The 18,588-nt window shown below is 39.6% G+C and overlaps 1 protein-coding gene across 4 annotated transcripts in view; it reads right to left on the reverse strand.

The window, feature by feature from the left end:
* Positions 1 to 18,588, reverse strand: part of WDFY3 (WD repeat and FYVE domain containing 3) — a 279,597-nt gene that overhangs the window by 25,458 nt on the left and 235,551 nt on the right. For all 4 annotated transcript variants that reach the window (XM_018049687.1, XM_018049685.1, XM_018049684.1 and 1 more), the window contains 6 exons: positions 17,049 to 17,129; positions 13,642 to 13,696; positions 13,264 to 13,383; positions 8,912 to 9,029; positions 7,486 to 7,592; positions 5,257 to 5,410 (listed from right to left, as the gene is read on the reverse strand). In XM_018049687.1, the coding sequence (XP_017905176.1) occupies positions 5,257 to 5,410; positions 7,486 to 7,592; positions 8,912 to 9,029; positions 13,264 to 13,383; positions 13,642 to 13,696; positions 17,049 to 17,129 (635 nt within the window). The remainder of the gene's footprint in view (positions 1 to 5,256; positions 5,411 to 7,485; positions 7,593 to 8,911; positions 9,030 to 13,263; positions 13,384 to 13,641; positions 13,697 to 17,048; positions 17,130 to 18,588) is intronic.

Raw genomic sequence — 18,588 nt, forward strand, 5'->3', positions numbered from 1 at the left:
AATGTTACCACCAGAAGGGACCCTCAGAGATCATCTACTCTGGTATTTCCCCAAAATTCCTCCTTAGAGAGATTTATTGAGCATTCGCAAAACTGTGGGGCTCCCACAGTCAAAGGGCTTCAGGAAATGCTGAACTATGCAAGGTTAAACATGTTTCTTTTCTATAAGGCTCCTCAGAGGTACTGCTCTTCTCTAGGAAGGGTATTGGATACAACATTTCTGCCATTTAATTGACCACAGGACTCCTTCATGAAGCATTTTATGGGGTTACTGTTTTGAGTTTGGAAGAAACTGCCTAAACCAATACAAGCTCCTTAAGACTGCTCATCTTCAAGACCATTAACAATTTCTCTGAAGCATTCATGTAGGCTCTTCCAGAATGCTTAAAGCTTGGTGAGTCAACAGCAGTGGCCAAGCACTGAATCTCTTTTCTGGATGGTTTTACAACATTCTGCATTCACATGGAAAAGGTTGCTGAAAGAATACCTAACTCCTCAAGCCAATTTCAGTCTGGATTCTATCTTGGCCTAAGAGGACATAAAAGTATGAGTCATCCAGAAATATTTGCAATACATGTGGTTTCTCATATTTCTGATTCTTAAATTCTTGAGAAAACTCGGTAGAACCCACATGTATTTTGCTGCATTAAAAAATAAAAGTAAAATCTGAAACAATGTGACTTTTTTGGGACTGTTGTATCTTTTAACAGAAAAAAACACTTGTAAAGACTATAGGACCACCTGGCAGGAAAAGAAATCAAGTTATAGTAATTCATAACCATGCCATATTTATTCCACATAAACTGTTATTTTAAGTCACAGCCAGATAATCCCTAAAATAGTAAAGGTTGCATTTACTATGAGATCTATTGACAACGAAACACATTAAATGGGACTGGCATCTGAGGAAGTGGGTTCTGTTTCTTCTTTCAAAAAGTTAACTGAGCTTACAGAGCTTTCCTAGGCACAAATCGGATAATCATGGTAAACAATGACTCTGTAAATGATGATGTGGACTCCCTAGTTTCATGCAGTTGGTTAAACAGCTGCATTATAAATTTTCATAGAGAACTGTTCAAATTTCAGGACACAAAAGGTAGGTTCCAAGTAAGGGCCAGTAAAAAAACCTTTCCTTTCATCACTGAGACTTGATGGCTTCTTTACAATGTGATACAAGTAAGAGATTAAAAATCCATTTTATTGTTTAAAGGAATGTTTTGATTTAGTTGGAAAAATTTTCATGTAACTTAAGAAAAAAAAAATAAAACAATCAAGTTATTACAGCCTCTCTCCCCTCTTTCACACCCTTTCCCCACCCTCTCTGAAATGTCCTGTAGGCCTAATAAGAGTAAGAAGTAAGAAATAACTTTTTTGATAATAAGAAGTAATAATCCCCTAACTACCTGATAGAATAGTAGACAGAATCTACTTTCCCCAATTTTGCTCATAATCCCTAAATACTGTGTGATATAATGTTATTTTATCAGCACTGTCTGCAATTTTAAAATGTCGTTTAAAGGGGACAGTCTGTTGAAAACTCTTGTTCTAATTCTGCTACTCTGCAGTTTCCCTCCATGTTTATCCAAGGGTAAAAGGATAAGACCAGGAAAAGAACCTATGTGCTCCAGAGCCAGGGAAAAAACCCCAAGTGTTCTTTCTTTTGTATTATTAGCTCTCTCTTCTGGATGGAGAGACAAACGGTTTTGTTTGACTTCCTTTATACTGAGGTAAAGTTCACATAACATAAAGTTAACGATTTTAAAGTGAATAATTCCGTGGCATTTCATATGTTTGCAGTATTGTGCAACTATATCTAGTACTAAAACATTTTGACCACCCCAGAAAGAAATCTTAAATGTAAACAGTTGCTCCCCATTCCTCCCCCTCTGCCCCCGCCCCGATCCCCTGCCTCAGGCCCTGGAAATCACCAATCTGTGTCCTGTCGATCTGTATGTACCTGTTCTGGGCATTCCGTATAACTGGAGTCATTACGTGACTTTCTGCATCTAGGTTCTTTTTGGTGTAATGTTTTTGAGGTTTGTCTATGTTTGTGCGTTTACCATTACCCTGTATCTTATAATGCCTGAGTGATACTCCACTATATGCATATTCCACAGTTTGTTTATCCATTGATATATATGTGGGCTGTTTCTACCATCTGGCTATTGTCAATAAAGCTGTGATGAATGTGCTTGTACAGGTCTCTAAGTCTTTTTTCAGTTCCTCTGGACAGTTCTTGCATGGAATTGCTTGGTCATATGGCAATTCAATGTTTCACTTTTTGAGGAACTACCAAAGTGCTTCCCACAGTGCTGAACCACTGTAACATCCACACCAGCAACACATGACTGTTCTACTTTCTCCACATCTTCCTCAGCTCTTGTCATTTTCTGTTTGTGTGTCTTGCTTTTTCCATTATAGTCATCCTAGTGACTGCAAAGTATTACCTAATTGTGCTTTTGATTTGCATTTACCTAATGAATAATGATGTTGAGCATCTTTTCATATGCTTATTGGCCACTTGTATAACTTCTTTGGAGAAATGTCTATTCAGGTCCTTTGCCGCTTTAATTGGGTCACTTATCTTATTGCTGTTGAGTTGTACAAGTTCTTTATATTCTGAATACTAGATCCTTACAAGATATATATCATTTGAAAATATTTTCTAGCATTCTGTATGTCTTCTTTTCACTTTCTTCATAATGCCCTTGTATGCAGAAGTTTTTAAATTCTGATAAAGTTCAATACCCCTTTTTTTGTTGCTTTTGCTTATGTTTATCTAAATCCAAGATTATGAGGATTTATCCCTAAGTTTTAAGAGTCTTACAGCTTTAGCTCTTACTTGCAAATAGTGTTGTTTTTAAAGTGTGTGATTTCAAGGAGGGAAGGGGATTTGTTATGAAGGTGAGCGTCACAATTATACACGACCTTTCTTTCATTTACTTATTTAAAAGTGGATGATTTGGTTGGGTCTGTAAGTAGTCTGGTTAGAACATTCCTGCAACATAGATATTATAACAGACTGAGTATTTCTGGAATATGTTTTTGCACTTTTTCATATTTGTCTCTTTGAAAGTGGTATTCCTAGGGAAGACAGTAGCATTCTCCAAAGGTGAATTATAAGTAAACCTAATAAAACCCTAATGTGCATTCATATGCAAATGCTGGGTTCACATTTGTTGTTTTTTTCCTATTTACCATCTACTCTTCCTTTAAGGAACTGCCATTCCTCCAAACTCTAAGTGCTAGAACTTGGTGTCTTTAGCTGCTCTAGGTTGAGTTCCAGGTCCAATCAGAGATATCAGTACTAAGACAATTTTAGGACTTTTGCTGGGGCTACTGAGAGAGTCTTATTATCTTTCCTATTTCATCTGGAGCTACAATTTCACAAGGTTTGAGCTGCTGAACGGATTAAATAAATAAAAATTATAATACTCAATAAAATCAAATCACTCAAATATATTAGATGTGACAGTGTTGGAGAAGACTCTTGAGAGTCCCTTGGACTACAAGGAGATCCAACCAGTCCATCCTAAAGGAAATCAGTCCTGAGTGTTCATTGGAAGGACCGATGTTGAAGCTGAAACTCCAATACTTGGCCACCTGATGTGAAGAGCTGACTTATTTGAAAAGACCCTGATACTGGGAAAGATTGAAGGTGGGAGGAGAAGGGGATGACAGATGAATGAGATGGTTGGATGGCATCACCAACTCAATGGATATGGGTATGGGTAAACTCCAGGAGCTGGTGATAGATAGGGAGGCCTGGCATGTTGCAGTCCATGGAGTTGCAAAGAGTTGAACACGACTGAACTGAACTGATTCCCTGAACTACCTAATAAGTTTTATGAGATAGTATAGTAATGGTTTATATGTGGAAGTCTTAATATGATACAGGGCATGAAAACAATATGAAAACAGAACAATACCTGGCATGAATACTCTAAGTAAAACAATGAAATTTTGATATGTTGTAAAAATAAATATTCAAAACACAGATCAGCAAGCTGTGTTCCAAGAAACTATAGCCAAAGTCAAATCTACTTCCTGTAGCTGCTGGATAATACAAAGAGAGCGAAGTACCAAGGAAATTTCTCTCCTTTTTAGAAATGTTGATTTGGTTCTGTTTTTTTAGTACCCTAATGAGATGAAAAAAGGGGTTTACTTAGAGTTATTCAAAAATTCTAATTTTAAAACTTATCAGCATGTAAGCTGAGACAATACGGAAAGATTTAAACTATATGTGAAAAATGTGGATATGCCACTCTTGGCTGTTAGCTTCAATCACATTAATTTTCAAATAAAATTTTACCTCACTTTCATTTTCAATGAAATAATGATATTCTGACCATTAGATGTAATCTGTTAATTTTTTCATTTTCCCAAGACTCTGGATTGAAACAGTTATTTGGGGGCACAAATCTATTTTTCTTTGTTATATTTACTCTCATATACCCAATAACCCAGTTGAATTTAACAGGAGCTATAACCATGAGGAAATAGTAACTGAGAAGGACCCGCAGGGCCTTTCCAAGAACAACCTGTCCACCCCAGCCCCGTGCATTCCCCCTCCTTTGTCTGTAGAAAAGCCTTAGTCTCCCAGGCCTCCCCACAGTTCCAAAGAGCAAATGTAATCAGAGAAGAGAGAAGCTGCAGAAACAAAGGAAAACAGCCCAGCAGCACAAAATCACAGTTTAGCCCAAAATAAAGTCAAGGACTTTTAGTTTCTCCTCAAGGGCTATAAGCCTGAGCCATATCCTTGAGTTGTTTTGCAGATATTAAAACCCCCACCAGGTGGAGGAAGTTACCTGCATGCTGACCGCAAGCTCATAGACCCCAGACCAGTTGGAACCAGAAGTTGATGACCAAAATTCCTGAAATACCACTTTGTTACCACATCATCAACCAATCGCAGAACTGAGCACAAGCTGATCACAAAGCCTGTGACCCTCTCCCTTACACGGACTCTTTAAAACTCTCCTCCAAAAGCTGTCACTGGGGGTGGTTCAAGCCTTTTGAGCATGAGCTGCCCATTCTCCTTGCTTGGCCCGGCAATAAACACTGTTCCATCCCTTCACCACAACCCAGTATCAACAGACTGATTGGGTTTGCTATGTGTCAGGTGGGTGGACCCAAGGTTGGTCTGGTAACAAAAGCTTTCCTTGTCAGTGTCTGCTACAGACTTCTCAGAAAAGTGACATTTCTGCTGGTCTTTTCCTGGATACCGTTCCTAAGACAGTGCCATGGTGCTACATACCAAGGTCAAAGTTGTTGGAATTGAACAGGAACTCAGGTAAGTAAAAAAATTCCGGGATGAGTTCCTTTACATCCGCCATGTTGTGCTTCGACGCTGAGTACCAGGCCTCACGCACACTGTGAAACATCCGGTCAGCCAGGTCAAAGTGGCCTCCCTGTGGGCAGAATGAGAAGGCACCTTTGTGAGAGAACTGCTCCCACCTCAGCATCCACGCTCAAGGGCTTGGAAACCCCAAAGAAATACATTTGCTGAAAATGCAGTTTCCCATTCTCCTATGCCAAATACACAAAATTTTAAATAATGACAAAAAAGAAGAAGAATTCTTTTCGGGGTTCTCCTTACAAAGGGTCTCTTGCTTTGTATCAAAGTGATATCCAAGTACTACAATTTTAAAAGATTAGTTTTTAGAGAGAGGGCAAGACTATAAAGAAATAGTTCTTCCACTGTTTGATAATGCTCTCCTAAAAAAAAAAAAAAAGGATTCTTACTTACAAAGCAGAACTAGAGATGCAGACATAGAGAACACATGTATGGACACCAAGGGGGGAAAAGAGGGGATGAATTGGGAGACTGGAATTGACATATACACAGGATTTACACTATGTATAGGGCTTCCCTGGTGGCTCAGATAGTAAAGAATCTGCCCACAATGCGGGAGACCCACGCTGGATCCCTGGGTCAGGAAGATCCCCTGGAGAAGGGAATGGCAACCCACTCCAGTACTCTTGCCTGGAGAAGTCCATGCACAGAGGAGCCTAGCGGGCTACAGTCCATGGGTTGCAAAGAGTCAGGAACGACTGAGGGACTAACACAGACTATGTATAAAATAGGTAACCAATGAGAACCTACTGGATAGCACAGGGAACTCTACTTAACGGACTGTGGTGACCTGAATGGCAAGGGAGTCCCAAAAGGGAGGGATGTATGGCTGACTTATTTTGTTATACAGTAGGAACTAACAACATTGTAAAGCAAGTACATTTCAATAAAAATTAATTTTAAAAAAAACTAAAAAAAAAAAAATTAAAAAAGGCTGCTATTATCATATAGCCATTTACAGTTGAAAATATTCAGGTTATATATGTATTTGACTAATTTTATAAAATAACATGACATTGTTATTCTTATACCCATGAGAATTAAGAGGAGAACTAGGAAGGTGATCAAAAAGTTATAAACTGATAAACTCAAATATAAAAGGAATTTCTTTTGCTTACACGGCCTCACAGATACACCACTGCCTTCCCTCAAGCAAACTCCCTATGCTGTGTCTGAGTGAACACAGTGTGTTTGTCTTTACAATGAAGTTCACTGTGTGAAAATGCCCAAGTCCGTACAATGGCCACCAAGGCCTACCACCCTCTGGCCCCTGCTAGCTCTCTGACCTCATCCCCTGTCGCTTTCCCCTGCAGTCACTCTGCTCTAGATACTGGCTGCCTTGCTGTTCCTCAAATATCTCAGGCACAGGTCTGACTTAGGGCCCCTTATGGGCTGTTCTCCCAGCCTGGAGCATACTTTCTCCAGATATCCACACCAGTAACTCCCTCACTTCTTTCCAGCTCTGGTTCAGACGTCTCCTCTCCAAGGAGACCTACAGTGACCAGTCTTTCTAAAAATGGCATCATGTCCTTCCCCACCTCACATTCCTGTACTTCCTATCCCCTTTCTCTGACCTCTATTTTTCACAGAGCACTTATCATATTCTAAAATATTTTACTAGATAATTATTTACTATGTTTGTCTGTCTCTCTCAACCAAAAGATATAAATTCCATCAGGCAGGACTATTGTCTTTATTCTCTGATGTCCTCTAAGCACCTAGGATAGTGCCTGGCATCCGGTAAGTATTCAATAAATATTTGCTGAATAAATGAAAGAGAATTTGGAGAAAAGCAATTATAATAGGGAAAATAGCAAATGAGCTAGACAGACTTTTTAAAATGTCTGATGAATCAGTTAAGGCTGAATTCCATATATGTGGCTGGAAAGCAAATGCTACTTGCTTATTTGACTAAAGGACCTTGGCACTTGTTTAGTGTAAACAAATCCTAGCTTATTTATCAATTTTGGTCCAGTGAAATTCCACTATCATTATGTTTTGACTACTTTTGTGACTAAAACTTCACAGGGCTTCATGTCAGGAGATAAACAACATTAAAGAAAATAGCAAAAACGATCTTAAATAGAAGGCGTGAACAACATGCAAAAATTCTAAACTTAAGAGTTTTACCTGTAGCCTTAGGAATATCTGTGTGAAGGGCTCCATTCTGACAAGGTATGAAGCCACAATCATGGCTGACGAATAGTGGGTCCCATAGTGGTAGGCTGGAGTTTCTCCTGGCCAAGAAAATAAAAGCACAATTGAAAAGGATGAATTGGGTATTGGGACTGGTATATATATACTATTGATACTATGCACAAAATAGAAAACTAATGAGAATCTACTGTATAGCACAGGGCACCCTACTCAGTGCTCCACAGTGACCCAAATGGAAGGAAATCCAAAAAAAGAGGACATATGTTTACGTATAGCTGGAAGACTTTGCTGTACAGCGGAAATTATCAACACAGTAAAGCAACTATACTCCAATAAAAGTTTAAAAAACAAAAAAAATGAGAATAAAAAAGAAAACAAAAGAGTAACATGAAAATAAAATTAGTGTTAATCAACAGACTTTGAAATGTTAATGTATGTGATAACTGCGACATGAAGTTTAGTCAGTTCTGGCACTTGTAGAACAAAAACTTTTATGATGACGCTGAATCTGGCAACTATCCATTTTAGTCTAATTCTGTGACTTTCCCCCAAATTGAGCACATCCAGCAATGCATGTTTTGAGGCTAACTGTAATAGATAAGCCTTTATAGCAAGCCACCTTCAACTAAAGCAGGATAGTATACTAATTCTTTAGTAGGTTCTGGCTTTGCAATAGTATACATTTCTCTGAATTGATGTTCTATGGGTATCATGCAATTTCTGTTACATATTCTCCTTGGCAGGGGGAAAAAAAAAGATTTCACACAGGGAATATTGTTAGGCTTAATTTTTTTCCTCCTTTATTTTGCCTATTTGAAGGGGTGAACATTAAACAATAAATCATGAGTATGTAAATTGCGGTATTTTAGAAGGGACTCAATTAGTATTTTTTTAATGCAAAAAGGTTGTAAAAAGTGCTCAATAAAATTAAAAGAACATATAATGGAAAACAATCTGAAAAAGAAAAAAAAGTATATTCATATACACATACACATACAAACTGAATCACTTTTTGTATACCTGAAACACTAAATTAACTATACTTCAATAAAAAATATTAAAAGAGTCAATAAAGGAAAGCATAGTTCCTGGCCTAAGCATGATTAGAATAAAGGATATTATGATGGGAAATTTCTACCCCAGACAAAACAGAAAGACTTAGTTTTCTGCCAATACTTTACAAGCTACCTAAAAAAAGCCTTCCAAGCATGGCTGTCAGTTGGCATGCAAAACCTGATTTTTCTCCTTTGATGGTTGAGTATATGCTTGCATATGTAACAGATGCAGACGTAATCATATACAAACAACTTGGGTAAAGATGGAAGGGTGTCAGACCACTAAATAATGGCTTACTTTTGAAACCTGGGTACCAAGTCCTGTGACAGGGAAAGTTACTTACCATTAGGATCTTCCCAGTCTTTATATCGCTTCTTATACTGAGCTAATCGTTCATCTGTCTGTGCTCCCATTGGCTTGGCCAGGTTTCTAAATGTCTTGGGATTAGTAAGATCAACCTCCTAAAATACAAAATGAAACCCGATTCCAAAATTACTAAACTCCCTCTATTTTCACCACCATAGACAGAATGGCTATAGCCACGATGCTTTGTCAATGGGCTAGTATCGATGGGGTCACACCAGCAGAGCTGGACTCCAAGATACCGCCTTGCACCTGTTGGCTATCCATATTTCTCAGAGGCACACGGCAGTTTAACTGATTCAGTATGAAGATGTCTGTTTTGGAATTTTATTTTTGCACAGGAGAAGGCACTTGGAACTCAGGTTTGGAGATGAGGAATAAGAGGGAAAATCCTTCCCAGTCTTGCAGGAGACTGTGGACACAAAAGCTACAATTTGTCTTTACCCTCCGTCACCCGCCAAACCGGAGGATCGAATCTTCCTTCTACTCTCTCCCCCTCCTCCCATCTTTCACTCCAACTTCACTTCTGAGCATTTTCTTCCTAGAGGTAAAAGCGAAGTGAAATAAACTAGAGCACTCACTAACATGGTCACCTCCAAAAGACAACATCATACCAGGCCGTGATTCCCAAATGAGGTGGATTCCTCCGGTCTACCAGAGATCATTTTAAAAGCTCATCCTTAGGTGACTTAATTGATATACTTAAAAGGAAACCAACATTTACCTCCTAAGTGTATTAAAAGCAGACATTTGAACTATGTACCCACGGGACACCTAATTTGTGTTCTTTTTATTTAAAACTCAACATTCAAAATACTATGATCATGGCATCCGGTCCCATCACTTCAAGGCACAGATGGGAAACAAGTGAACACAGTGACATTTTATTTTCTTGGGCTCCAAAATCACTGCGGATGGTGACTGTAGGCCATGAAATTAAAAGACACTTACTTCTTGGAAGGAATGTTATGATAAAACTAGATAGCATATGAAAAAGCAAAGACATCACTTTGCTGACAAAGGTTTGTCTAGTCAAAGTTATATTTTTTTTCCAGTGTTCATGTACAGATATGAGAGATGGACCATAAAGAAGGCTGCATGCTAAGTCACTTCAGTTGTGTCCGACTGTTTGTGATCCAATGGACCTTAGAAAGCATCACTACGAACAAAGCAAGTGCAGGTGATGGAATTCCAGTTCAGCCATGTCAAATCCTGAAAGATGATGCTGTGAAAGTGCTGCACTCAATATGCCAGCAAATTTGGAAAATTCAGCAGTGGCCACAGGACTGGAAAAGGTCAGTTTTCATTCCAATCCAAAAGAAAGGCAATGCCAAAGAGTGCTCAAACTACTGCACAATTGCACTCATCTCACATGCTAGTAAAGTAATGCTCAAAATTCTCCAAGCCAGGCTTCAGCAATACGTGAACCATGAACTTCCAGATGTTCAAGCTGGTTTTAGAAAAGGCAGAGGAACGAGAGATCAAATTGCCAACATCCGCTGGATCATGGAAAAAGCAAGAGAGTTTCAGAAAAACACCTATTTCTGCTTTATTGACTATGCCAAAGCCTTTGACTGTGTGGATCACAATCAACTGTGGAAAATTCTGAAAGAGATGGGAATACCAGACTACCTGCCCTGCCTCTTAAGAAACCTATATGCAGGTCAGGAAGCAACAGTTAGAATTGGACATGGAACAACAGACTGGTTCCAAATAGGAAAAGGAGTATGTCAAGGCTGTATCTTGTCACCCTGCTCATTTAACACCTATGCAGAGTACATCATGAGAAACGCTGGGCTGGAAGAAACACAAGCTGGAATCAAGAATGCTGGGAGAAATATCAATAACCTCAGATATGCAGATGACACCACCCTTATGGCAGAAAGTAAAGAGGAACTAAAAACCTCTTGATGAACGTGAAAGTAGAGAGTGAAAAAGTTGGCTTAAAGCTCAACATGCAGAAAACTAAGATCATGGCATCTGGTCCCATCACTTCATGGCAAATAGATGGGGAAACAGTGGAAGCAGAGTCAGATTTATTTTTTTGGGCTCCAAAATCACTGCAGATGGTGACTGCAGCCATGAAATTAAAAGACGCTTACTCCTTGGAAGAAAAGTTATGACCAACCTAGACAGCATATTGAAAAGCAGAGACACTACTTTGCCAACAAAGGTCCATCTAGTCAAGGCCATGGTTTTTCCTGTGGTCATATATGGATGTGAGAGTTGGACTGTGAAGAAGGCTGAGCGCCGGAGAATTGATGCTTTTGAACTGTGGTGTTGGAGAAGACTCTTGAGAGTCCCTTGGACTGCAAGGAGATCCAACCAGTCCATTCTGAAGGAGATCAGCCCTGGGATTTCTTTGGAAGGAATGATGCTAAAGCTGAAACTCCAGTACTTTGGCCACCTCATGCGAAGAGTTGACTCACTGGAAAAGACTGATGCTGGGAGGGATTGGGGGCAGGAGGATAAGGGGGCGATAGAGGGTGAGATGGCTGGATGGCATCTCTGACTCGATGGATGCGAGTCTGGGTGAACTCCGAGAGTTGGTGATGGACAGGGAGGCCTGGTGTGCTGCGATTCATGGGGTTGCAAAGAGTCGGACACAACTGAGTGACTGAACTGAACTGAACTGGACTATAGCCCACCGGGCTCCTCTGTCCACGGGATTCTCCATGCAAGAATACTGGAGTGGGTTGCCATTTCCCTCTTCAATAAAGAAGGCTGAGTGCCAATGAACTGATGCCTTCAAATTGCGGTGCTGGAGAAGACTCCTGAGAATCCCTTGAATATCAAGGAGATCAAGCCAGTCAATCCTAAGGGAAATCAACCCTAAATATTCGTTGGAAGGACTGATACTGAAGCTGAAGCTTCAATACTCTAGCCACCTGATACAAAGAGCCAACTCACTGGAGAAGATACTGATGCTAGGAAAGACTGAAGGTAAAAGGAGAAGGGAACGGCAGAGGATGAGATAGTTAGCATCACTGACTCAATGGATGTGAGTTGGAGCAAACTCTGGGAGATGGTAAAGGACAGGGAAGGCTGGCGTGCTGCAGTCCATGAGGCCACAAAGAATTAGAGATGACTCAGCGACTGAACAACAACATGGCCCCCCAATTTTGCCAACTTGTATTTTAAAAGTCTTGGACAGGAGAATCTGATCCACACTTACAAAAATAAGTCAAGTTAGTATTTGTCCTCTGAAATTCTATATGCAAAACACCTCATTTGTAGTTTGATTATTTCAACGAAGATGAGTAAAGCATATATAAGTACCAGGCCCTGCTCTGAAGATTGGGCCCTAAGAGGTACCTAAGTTGGTCTTTGAGTTCAACATCCTCACAGCTGAGTAAGGTCAGACAAAAACCATGCTTACAACATGTAAAAGAAGGCAGCATAATACAGCTTCAAGGTGGTGTGGGAAGAGAGGAAAAAGAAGAGAGAAAGGACAGAAGGTCCCCTGGAGGTGTGAGTGAGTATGTCCTGCTGGATGAAATACAGCTAGCCAGAGGAACCTGGCAGCAGGAGGTAAGGTGGGTATGGCCGTGGGAAGTCCAGGCGGGGAGGGCAGCACGTGCAGAGTTGCTGAAAGAGAACGGGGTGGTCCAGACGGCAGTCCTGGGAGTGCAGGAGGGGTACCTAAGGAGCAGCTGCTCTGCAAAGGGTACTATCCTGACATTTTAAAATTTTCTTCAGGGGCTGCCCTGCTGGCTCAGTGGTAAAGAATCTGCCGGCCAGTGCAGGAGACATGGATTCAATCTCTGCTCCGGGAAGATTCCACATGCCTTGGTGGAACTAAGGCTGTGCATCACAACTACTGAAGCCTGTGCGCGCTAGAGCCCTTGCTTCGTGACAAGAGAAGCCATGGCAATGAGAAGCCCGCACACTGCAACTAGAGTAGCCCCTGCTTGCCACAACTGGAGAAAATGCTGTGCAGCAATGAAGACGGAACTCAGCCAAAAATCAATCAATAAATGAAATTATCTCCAAATTGTAATGAAGATTCATGCAATACGTTGTTAAACAGAGAGATGACTCAATTAGATTTATTTCTGAAACTGGCTGCAGTGTAGAAGACAGTGACCACCTCCAGTGGATCCAAATTTATTGGCACTTTAGGAAACTGAATGGATTACCATGAATCCAAGAAGCTGGCTAAGCATCCAAACTTTGTCCAAGCCTAAGCTAAAGCTCATCTCATCTTCTCGGGAATAAGCGCCTGTTGAGAACTGAAAACTATAATGCATATAAATCACTTAAGCCACTGCAGCATCATTTAATTACTTTTGACAATGTGTTCCAATTTCACAGAAATGACATGACATTTACCTCCGAGTCATAATCCGCAAGGATCCAGGGGAAGACAGGATACTGCATGAGGTCATTATATGATCTTCCAGCCAAAGTGTTCAAGTGCATCAGATACTGAAAGTTGCTGATTTCACCTCTCTTGGGAAAGATAAAGATTCACTTTAAAGCGATCAATTATTTCCACTATGTTTGCTTTTAAAAATTTATATGCAAAATGAGGCAAAGGATAGTTTCTCACAGATTTCAGAATAACAAAACACTTTTTTTCCTAAAAAGAACAAAAAACTTTTTTGTCTATGGTATACATTTTATAAATTATTAAAGTGCTTTTAACTGAATGACTTATACCTTCTGACTACAAATTATGAAGGATGCTTACATTTTCATTGAACTTACCTCCCATCTCTGAGTCACAGACTTCTCTCCAACCAGAGTGCTAAGCAACCCAGATCTACAAATGATAAATAATTAAATGAACTGCAGGCAACATACTGTTTTAGCAACATATTAATAATTTTAAATCAAAGTAATTACAAAGCTGAAAATTTTAAGTCAATGGATCCATGAGTTTTTCAAACTATGGAGGACAACCTACTGGTGGGTCATGAAATCGGTTCAGTGGATTGTGGTCAGCATTTTGAAATATGAAATAACAGAACTGAATTGAAGAAAATAGAGAACAGAATATTGGAAGGCAGTACACATAGCAAGGGAAAGTATTTTCAGAATTTTAACTAAGTTTGTGTTACTTGGAATGCAACGTAGTGTATATCTTTTACTGTGGATCATAGCAAATGAATTTAAAACAAACACTGATCTAGTTCAACTTTCAACCTTTTACAATAATTCCTATGTAAACTGATTTATTGTTTATTTTTCCCAATAAACTGTGGAAAACTCTGAAAGAGAAGGGAATACCACACCACCTGACCTGCCTCTTGAGGTCAGGAAGCAAGTTAGAACTGGTCATGGAATAACAGACTGGTTCCAAATAGGAAAAGGAGTACGTCAAGGCTGTATATTGTCACCCTGCTTATTTAACTTCTATGCAGAGTACATCACGTGAAACACTGGGCTGGAGGAAGCACAAGCTGGAATCAAGATTGCCGCGAGAAATATCAATAACCTCAGATATACAGATGACACCACCCTTATGGCAGAAAGTGAAGAGGAACTCAAAAGCCTCTTGGTGAAAGTGAAAGAGGAGAGTGAAACACTTGGCTTAAAGCTCAACATTCAGAAAACGAAGATCATGGCATCTTGGTCCCATCACTTCATGGCAAATAGATGGGGAAACAGTGGAAACAGTGGCAGACTATTTTTTTGGGCTCCAAAATCACTGCAGATGGTGACTGCAGCCATGAAATTAAAAGACGCTTACTCCTTGGAAGGAAAGTTATGACCAACCTAGATAGCATATTAAAAAGCAGAGACGTGACTTTGTCAACAAAGGTCCGTCTAGTCAAGGCTATGGTTTTTCCAGTAGTCATATATGGATGTGAGAGTTGGACTGTGAAGAAAGCTGAGTGCTGAAGAATTGATGCTTTTGAAGTGTGGTGTTGGAGAAGACTCTTGAGAGTCCCTTGGACTGCAAGGAGATCCAACCAGTCCATCCTAAAGGAGATCAGTCCTGGGCGTTCATTGGAAGGACTGATGCTGAGGCTGAAACTCCAATAATTTGGCCACCTGATGCAAAGAGCTGACTCATTGGAAAAGACCCTGATGCTGGGAGGGACTGAGGGCAGGAGGAGAAGGGGACGACAGAGGATGAGATGGCTGGATGGCATCACTGACTCGATGCAGATGAGTTTGGGGGAACTCTGAGAGTTGGTGATGGACAGGGAGGCCTGGCATGCTGTGATTCATGGGGTTCAAAGAGTCGGACACGACTGAGTGACTGAACTGAACAGAACTCAAATTACTTTAAAGAGATTCAATTAGAATAAGTGATATAGCAAACAGTATTTTGTCCACAGTAGGTACACATCATTCCTAAAAGAGATGTTGAAAAAGTGAAAGAAAATATGAATATTTTATGACAGGAAAGTCATGGCTTTTCACAAAATTATGGACTTTTTTTATAGCTGACTTTTCTAGAATGCTATAAAACCCTTAAGGTTTAACAGCTTTGTAACATGGATAATTAATAATCTGAAGTCTGTGAATTGGTCACAGAACCAGTAGTAAAGCACTTAACCATATATTTTATCATCCAAAAGGAAATAAAGAGAGGTGTAAACCTGAGTTCATAAACATTTCTAGCTCAGGAGTACAGATACCATTTTCCACTTCCAGAAAAAATTCTTCTTTTCAGGTAAACTGAGTGCAAAGGATACTAGGAGGTGCTAGTAGTAAAGAACGCGCCTGCCAATCAATGCAGGAGACAAGAGACTGGGGTTCAGACCCTGGGTTGGGAAGATCCCCTGGAGGAAGTCATGTCAACCTACTCCAGTATTCTTGCTTGAAGAATCCCGTGAACAGAGGAGCCTGGCGGGCTTTAGTTCATGGGGTCGCAAAAGAGTTGGATATTACTGAAGCGACTTGACACTAAAAAAGAGCTATGATCATTTCTCAACTTTGTAAGTAAGGGAATAACTGAAAAGGAGATTAAAGTTGGAAATGAATTTCTGCTTCTTGCCTTTGAGCTTTGAACAGTTCTTTAAGAACTGCCAACTCAGCACAGAACAATGAAATAGCAAGTTGGAGATTATCTAGGCAGGCAAAAGGACTAGTAAGTTGCTTACAAGTAGAAAAAAGGCTAAATATGCTTTATGAGAGCCTTTTGCTTCCTGTATTTATCGTAACAACAACACAAATGATTAGGAACAGAACACGTTTCTGAGGTTAACAAAAGCATACATGCAGTATCTATATTTGTTAAATGTCAGCTAAAGAAAAATAAAAAAAAAATAATTTAAAGAGAAATACACAAATTTAATATGTATAGATGCAAACAAACTCCAGTGTTCTTGCCTGGAGAATCCCAGGGATGGAACCTGGTGGCTGCCGTCTATGGGGTCGCAGAGAGTCGGACACGACTCAAGCGACTTAGCAGCAGCAGCAGTAGCAAACTGGTATCCCATTTTATTTACAAATTTACAGAATGTCCAATAAAGTTTTAAGATATTTTCCTGCATCCTGTAATAATTAATTTGTAGCCTCAAAGCACTGCTTCTTTTCCAAAGGATTACATAGGGCTACTAATACAAAAGGAAATGTATACTTAGAAACAAATCATTCAAAAAATTAAATTAATTAACTGATTAAGTTAATCAGTAAAAATTAAAAAGTAAATATAGAAAGCTGGTATCTACTGAGATAAGCAAGCTTATCCACTAATAAAAGAATACAAATGTGTGTGATTTCTATAACAAGGAAACCTGATAAAGATAAAATATCCAGAAACAAGAGAATGCCTTATATGTAATGATGAATGGCTAGTAAATAAAGGAAAAGTTTCTAAAGAATTTTTTAAAAACAAGAGGAAATATTTATATATAATATGAATAGAAGATGCAGAGTAAAAGTGTCTATTTATACGATGGACTCAATTGGGCACAACTGTGCATATTCTCAAAACATTAAAGGAAAATGATCAACACGTGAGACATCTGACACTGGTCTGACATGAGTGATCATGCATACATTCTCTTCTTTCTAATTTTCAGTACTGTCAAATTGTTCTACAAACCACTGGGGGTTGGGGTGCAGGGATATTCACTAAAATGTTAAATAATACTGTCCAGATATAAATGATCCGATTTCAGTATTAAACTATAATGTGCAAGAGGCACATGACCTACCCCTGCTCCACGCTGGTGTTTGGCCGCTGCCCAGACACAGACTCTGAACTGTCAGTGAGAGACGGCACTACAGCCAAAAACCTGGAAGATTTAAAAATAGCATAAAATTGGAAATGCCATGTCAGTCAGGATCTAATAGGAGCGTAAGAAAGAATGACTCATTTAGAGCTTAACTGCTTATTTACCACCACCCCCTCGACTCCTCAGTAAATGGCAGGCAAAGGAAATATATGGTAATTAGGATACTCTAACAAATAAGGGTAAGAGGATGGCTTCTAAAGGCAAATATAAAGACCCACAGCAAATTCTGACATTTTAGAGTTTTACGTATGTTGCCGCGTCACTCAAAGAAAAAGCCTTGACACTGATTCACAGGAACTGAGTTAACTTAATATGTCCTAAAAGAGTGACTGAAGCTAAACACTCACATGACAGCAAGCAGCGCTAATAGCTAAACAAATGACAGGACAGAGACACCACTGACAAATGAAAACACATACACGAGAAAACCCTTTATGTTATGATTATTTTCAGAGTTGCTCCCAATGTCAACATATATTTCTTAAGGGCAACCAAGAATTGTGGGAAAATCCTTGGAATGAATGTGGACCTTGAACTTGGCACACACGCAGAAATCTCTCAGCTAAAGACAAACTCATCTCCTTGTAACAACTTTTGGTTGGGAAGAGCAGATAATTTACCCATGTTGAAAATGATACCACCCTTAGAAATGAATAAGACAGGCAACTAACATTTCAATCGTTCACTTAGTTCTTCCCAATCAACATCCACAGGGACTTTATCTGCAGAACCTCCCTCATTTCGCTCATGCTCACAGGTAGTACTGCTGTACTGTAGTGATAAAGAGTGTTGCTTGGTATTAGTCACTCCTCATTGGAAACACAAAGCTTCCCTAACAGAGGGACTGCCAGGATTTATATTACTTTCTGGACTTCTCAGGTGGTGCTAATGGTTAAGTAACCCGTCTGCCAATGCAGAAGACAGAAGCAACTCGGATTCCATCCCTAGGTCGGGAAGATCCCCTGGAGGAGGGCATGGTAACCCACTCCAGTATTCTTGCCTGGAGAATCCCAAGGACAGAGGAGCCTGGCAGGCTGGGTTGCAAAGAGCAGACACAACTGAAGTAACTTAGCATGCATGCACGCATACTACTTTTCAAAGAATAAGGGCTCTCTTATTACCTACCATCAATTCATAAAAGCTTTATTATTCATACATCCAACAGAAGAACTTTCAAGCACATGAACATACACTATTTTTCTTCTAGGTAAACACAGTTCACCAAAAATGAAATATGGTCAGATTAAATCAACTGCTTTATTTGGTTGTGCTACTTTTCCAAGGATGAAGGTATGCAACTTACCTTCCAAAGTCAGAAAAGTCTCACAAGAATATAAATTCTAAGGAAATTCAGGCTCTGCATTCAATAGCAAGGTATGGCACTGTCTTCTTTTTGGTAAATATGAACAAAGCCTATTCTGAACCTAAAGTCTTATTTTTTAAGCTATAGTTCCATCAT

Source organism: Capra hircus, chromosome 6 (genome assembly GCF_001704415.2).
Source record: "Capra hircus breed San Clemente chromosome 6, ASM170441v1, whole genome shotgun sequence".
In the NCBI taxonomy this organism is placed as follows: domain Eukaryota; kingdom Metazoa; phylum Chordata; class Mammalia; order Artiodactyla; family Bovidae; genus Capra; species Capra hircus.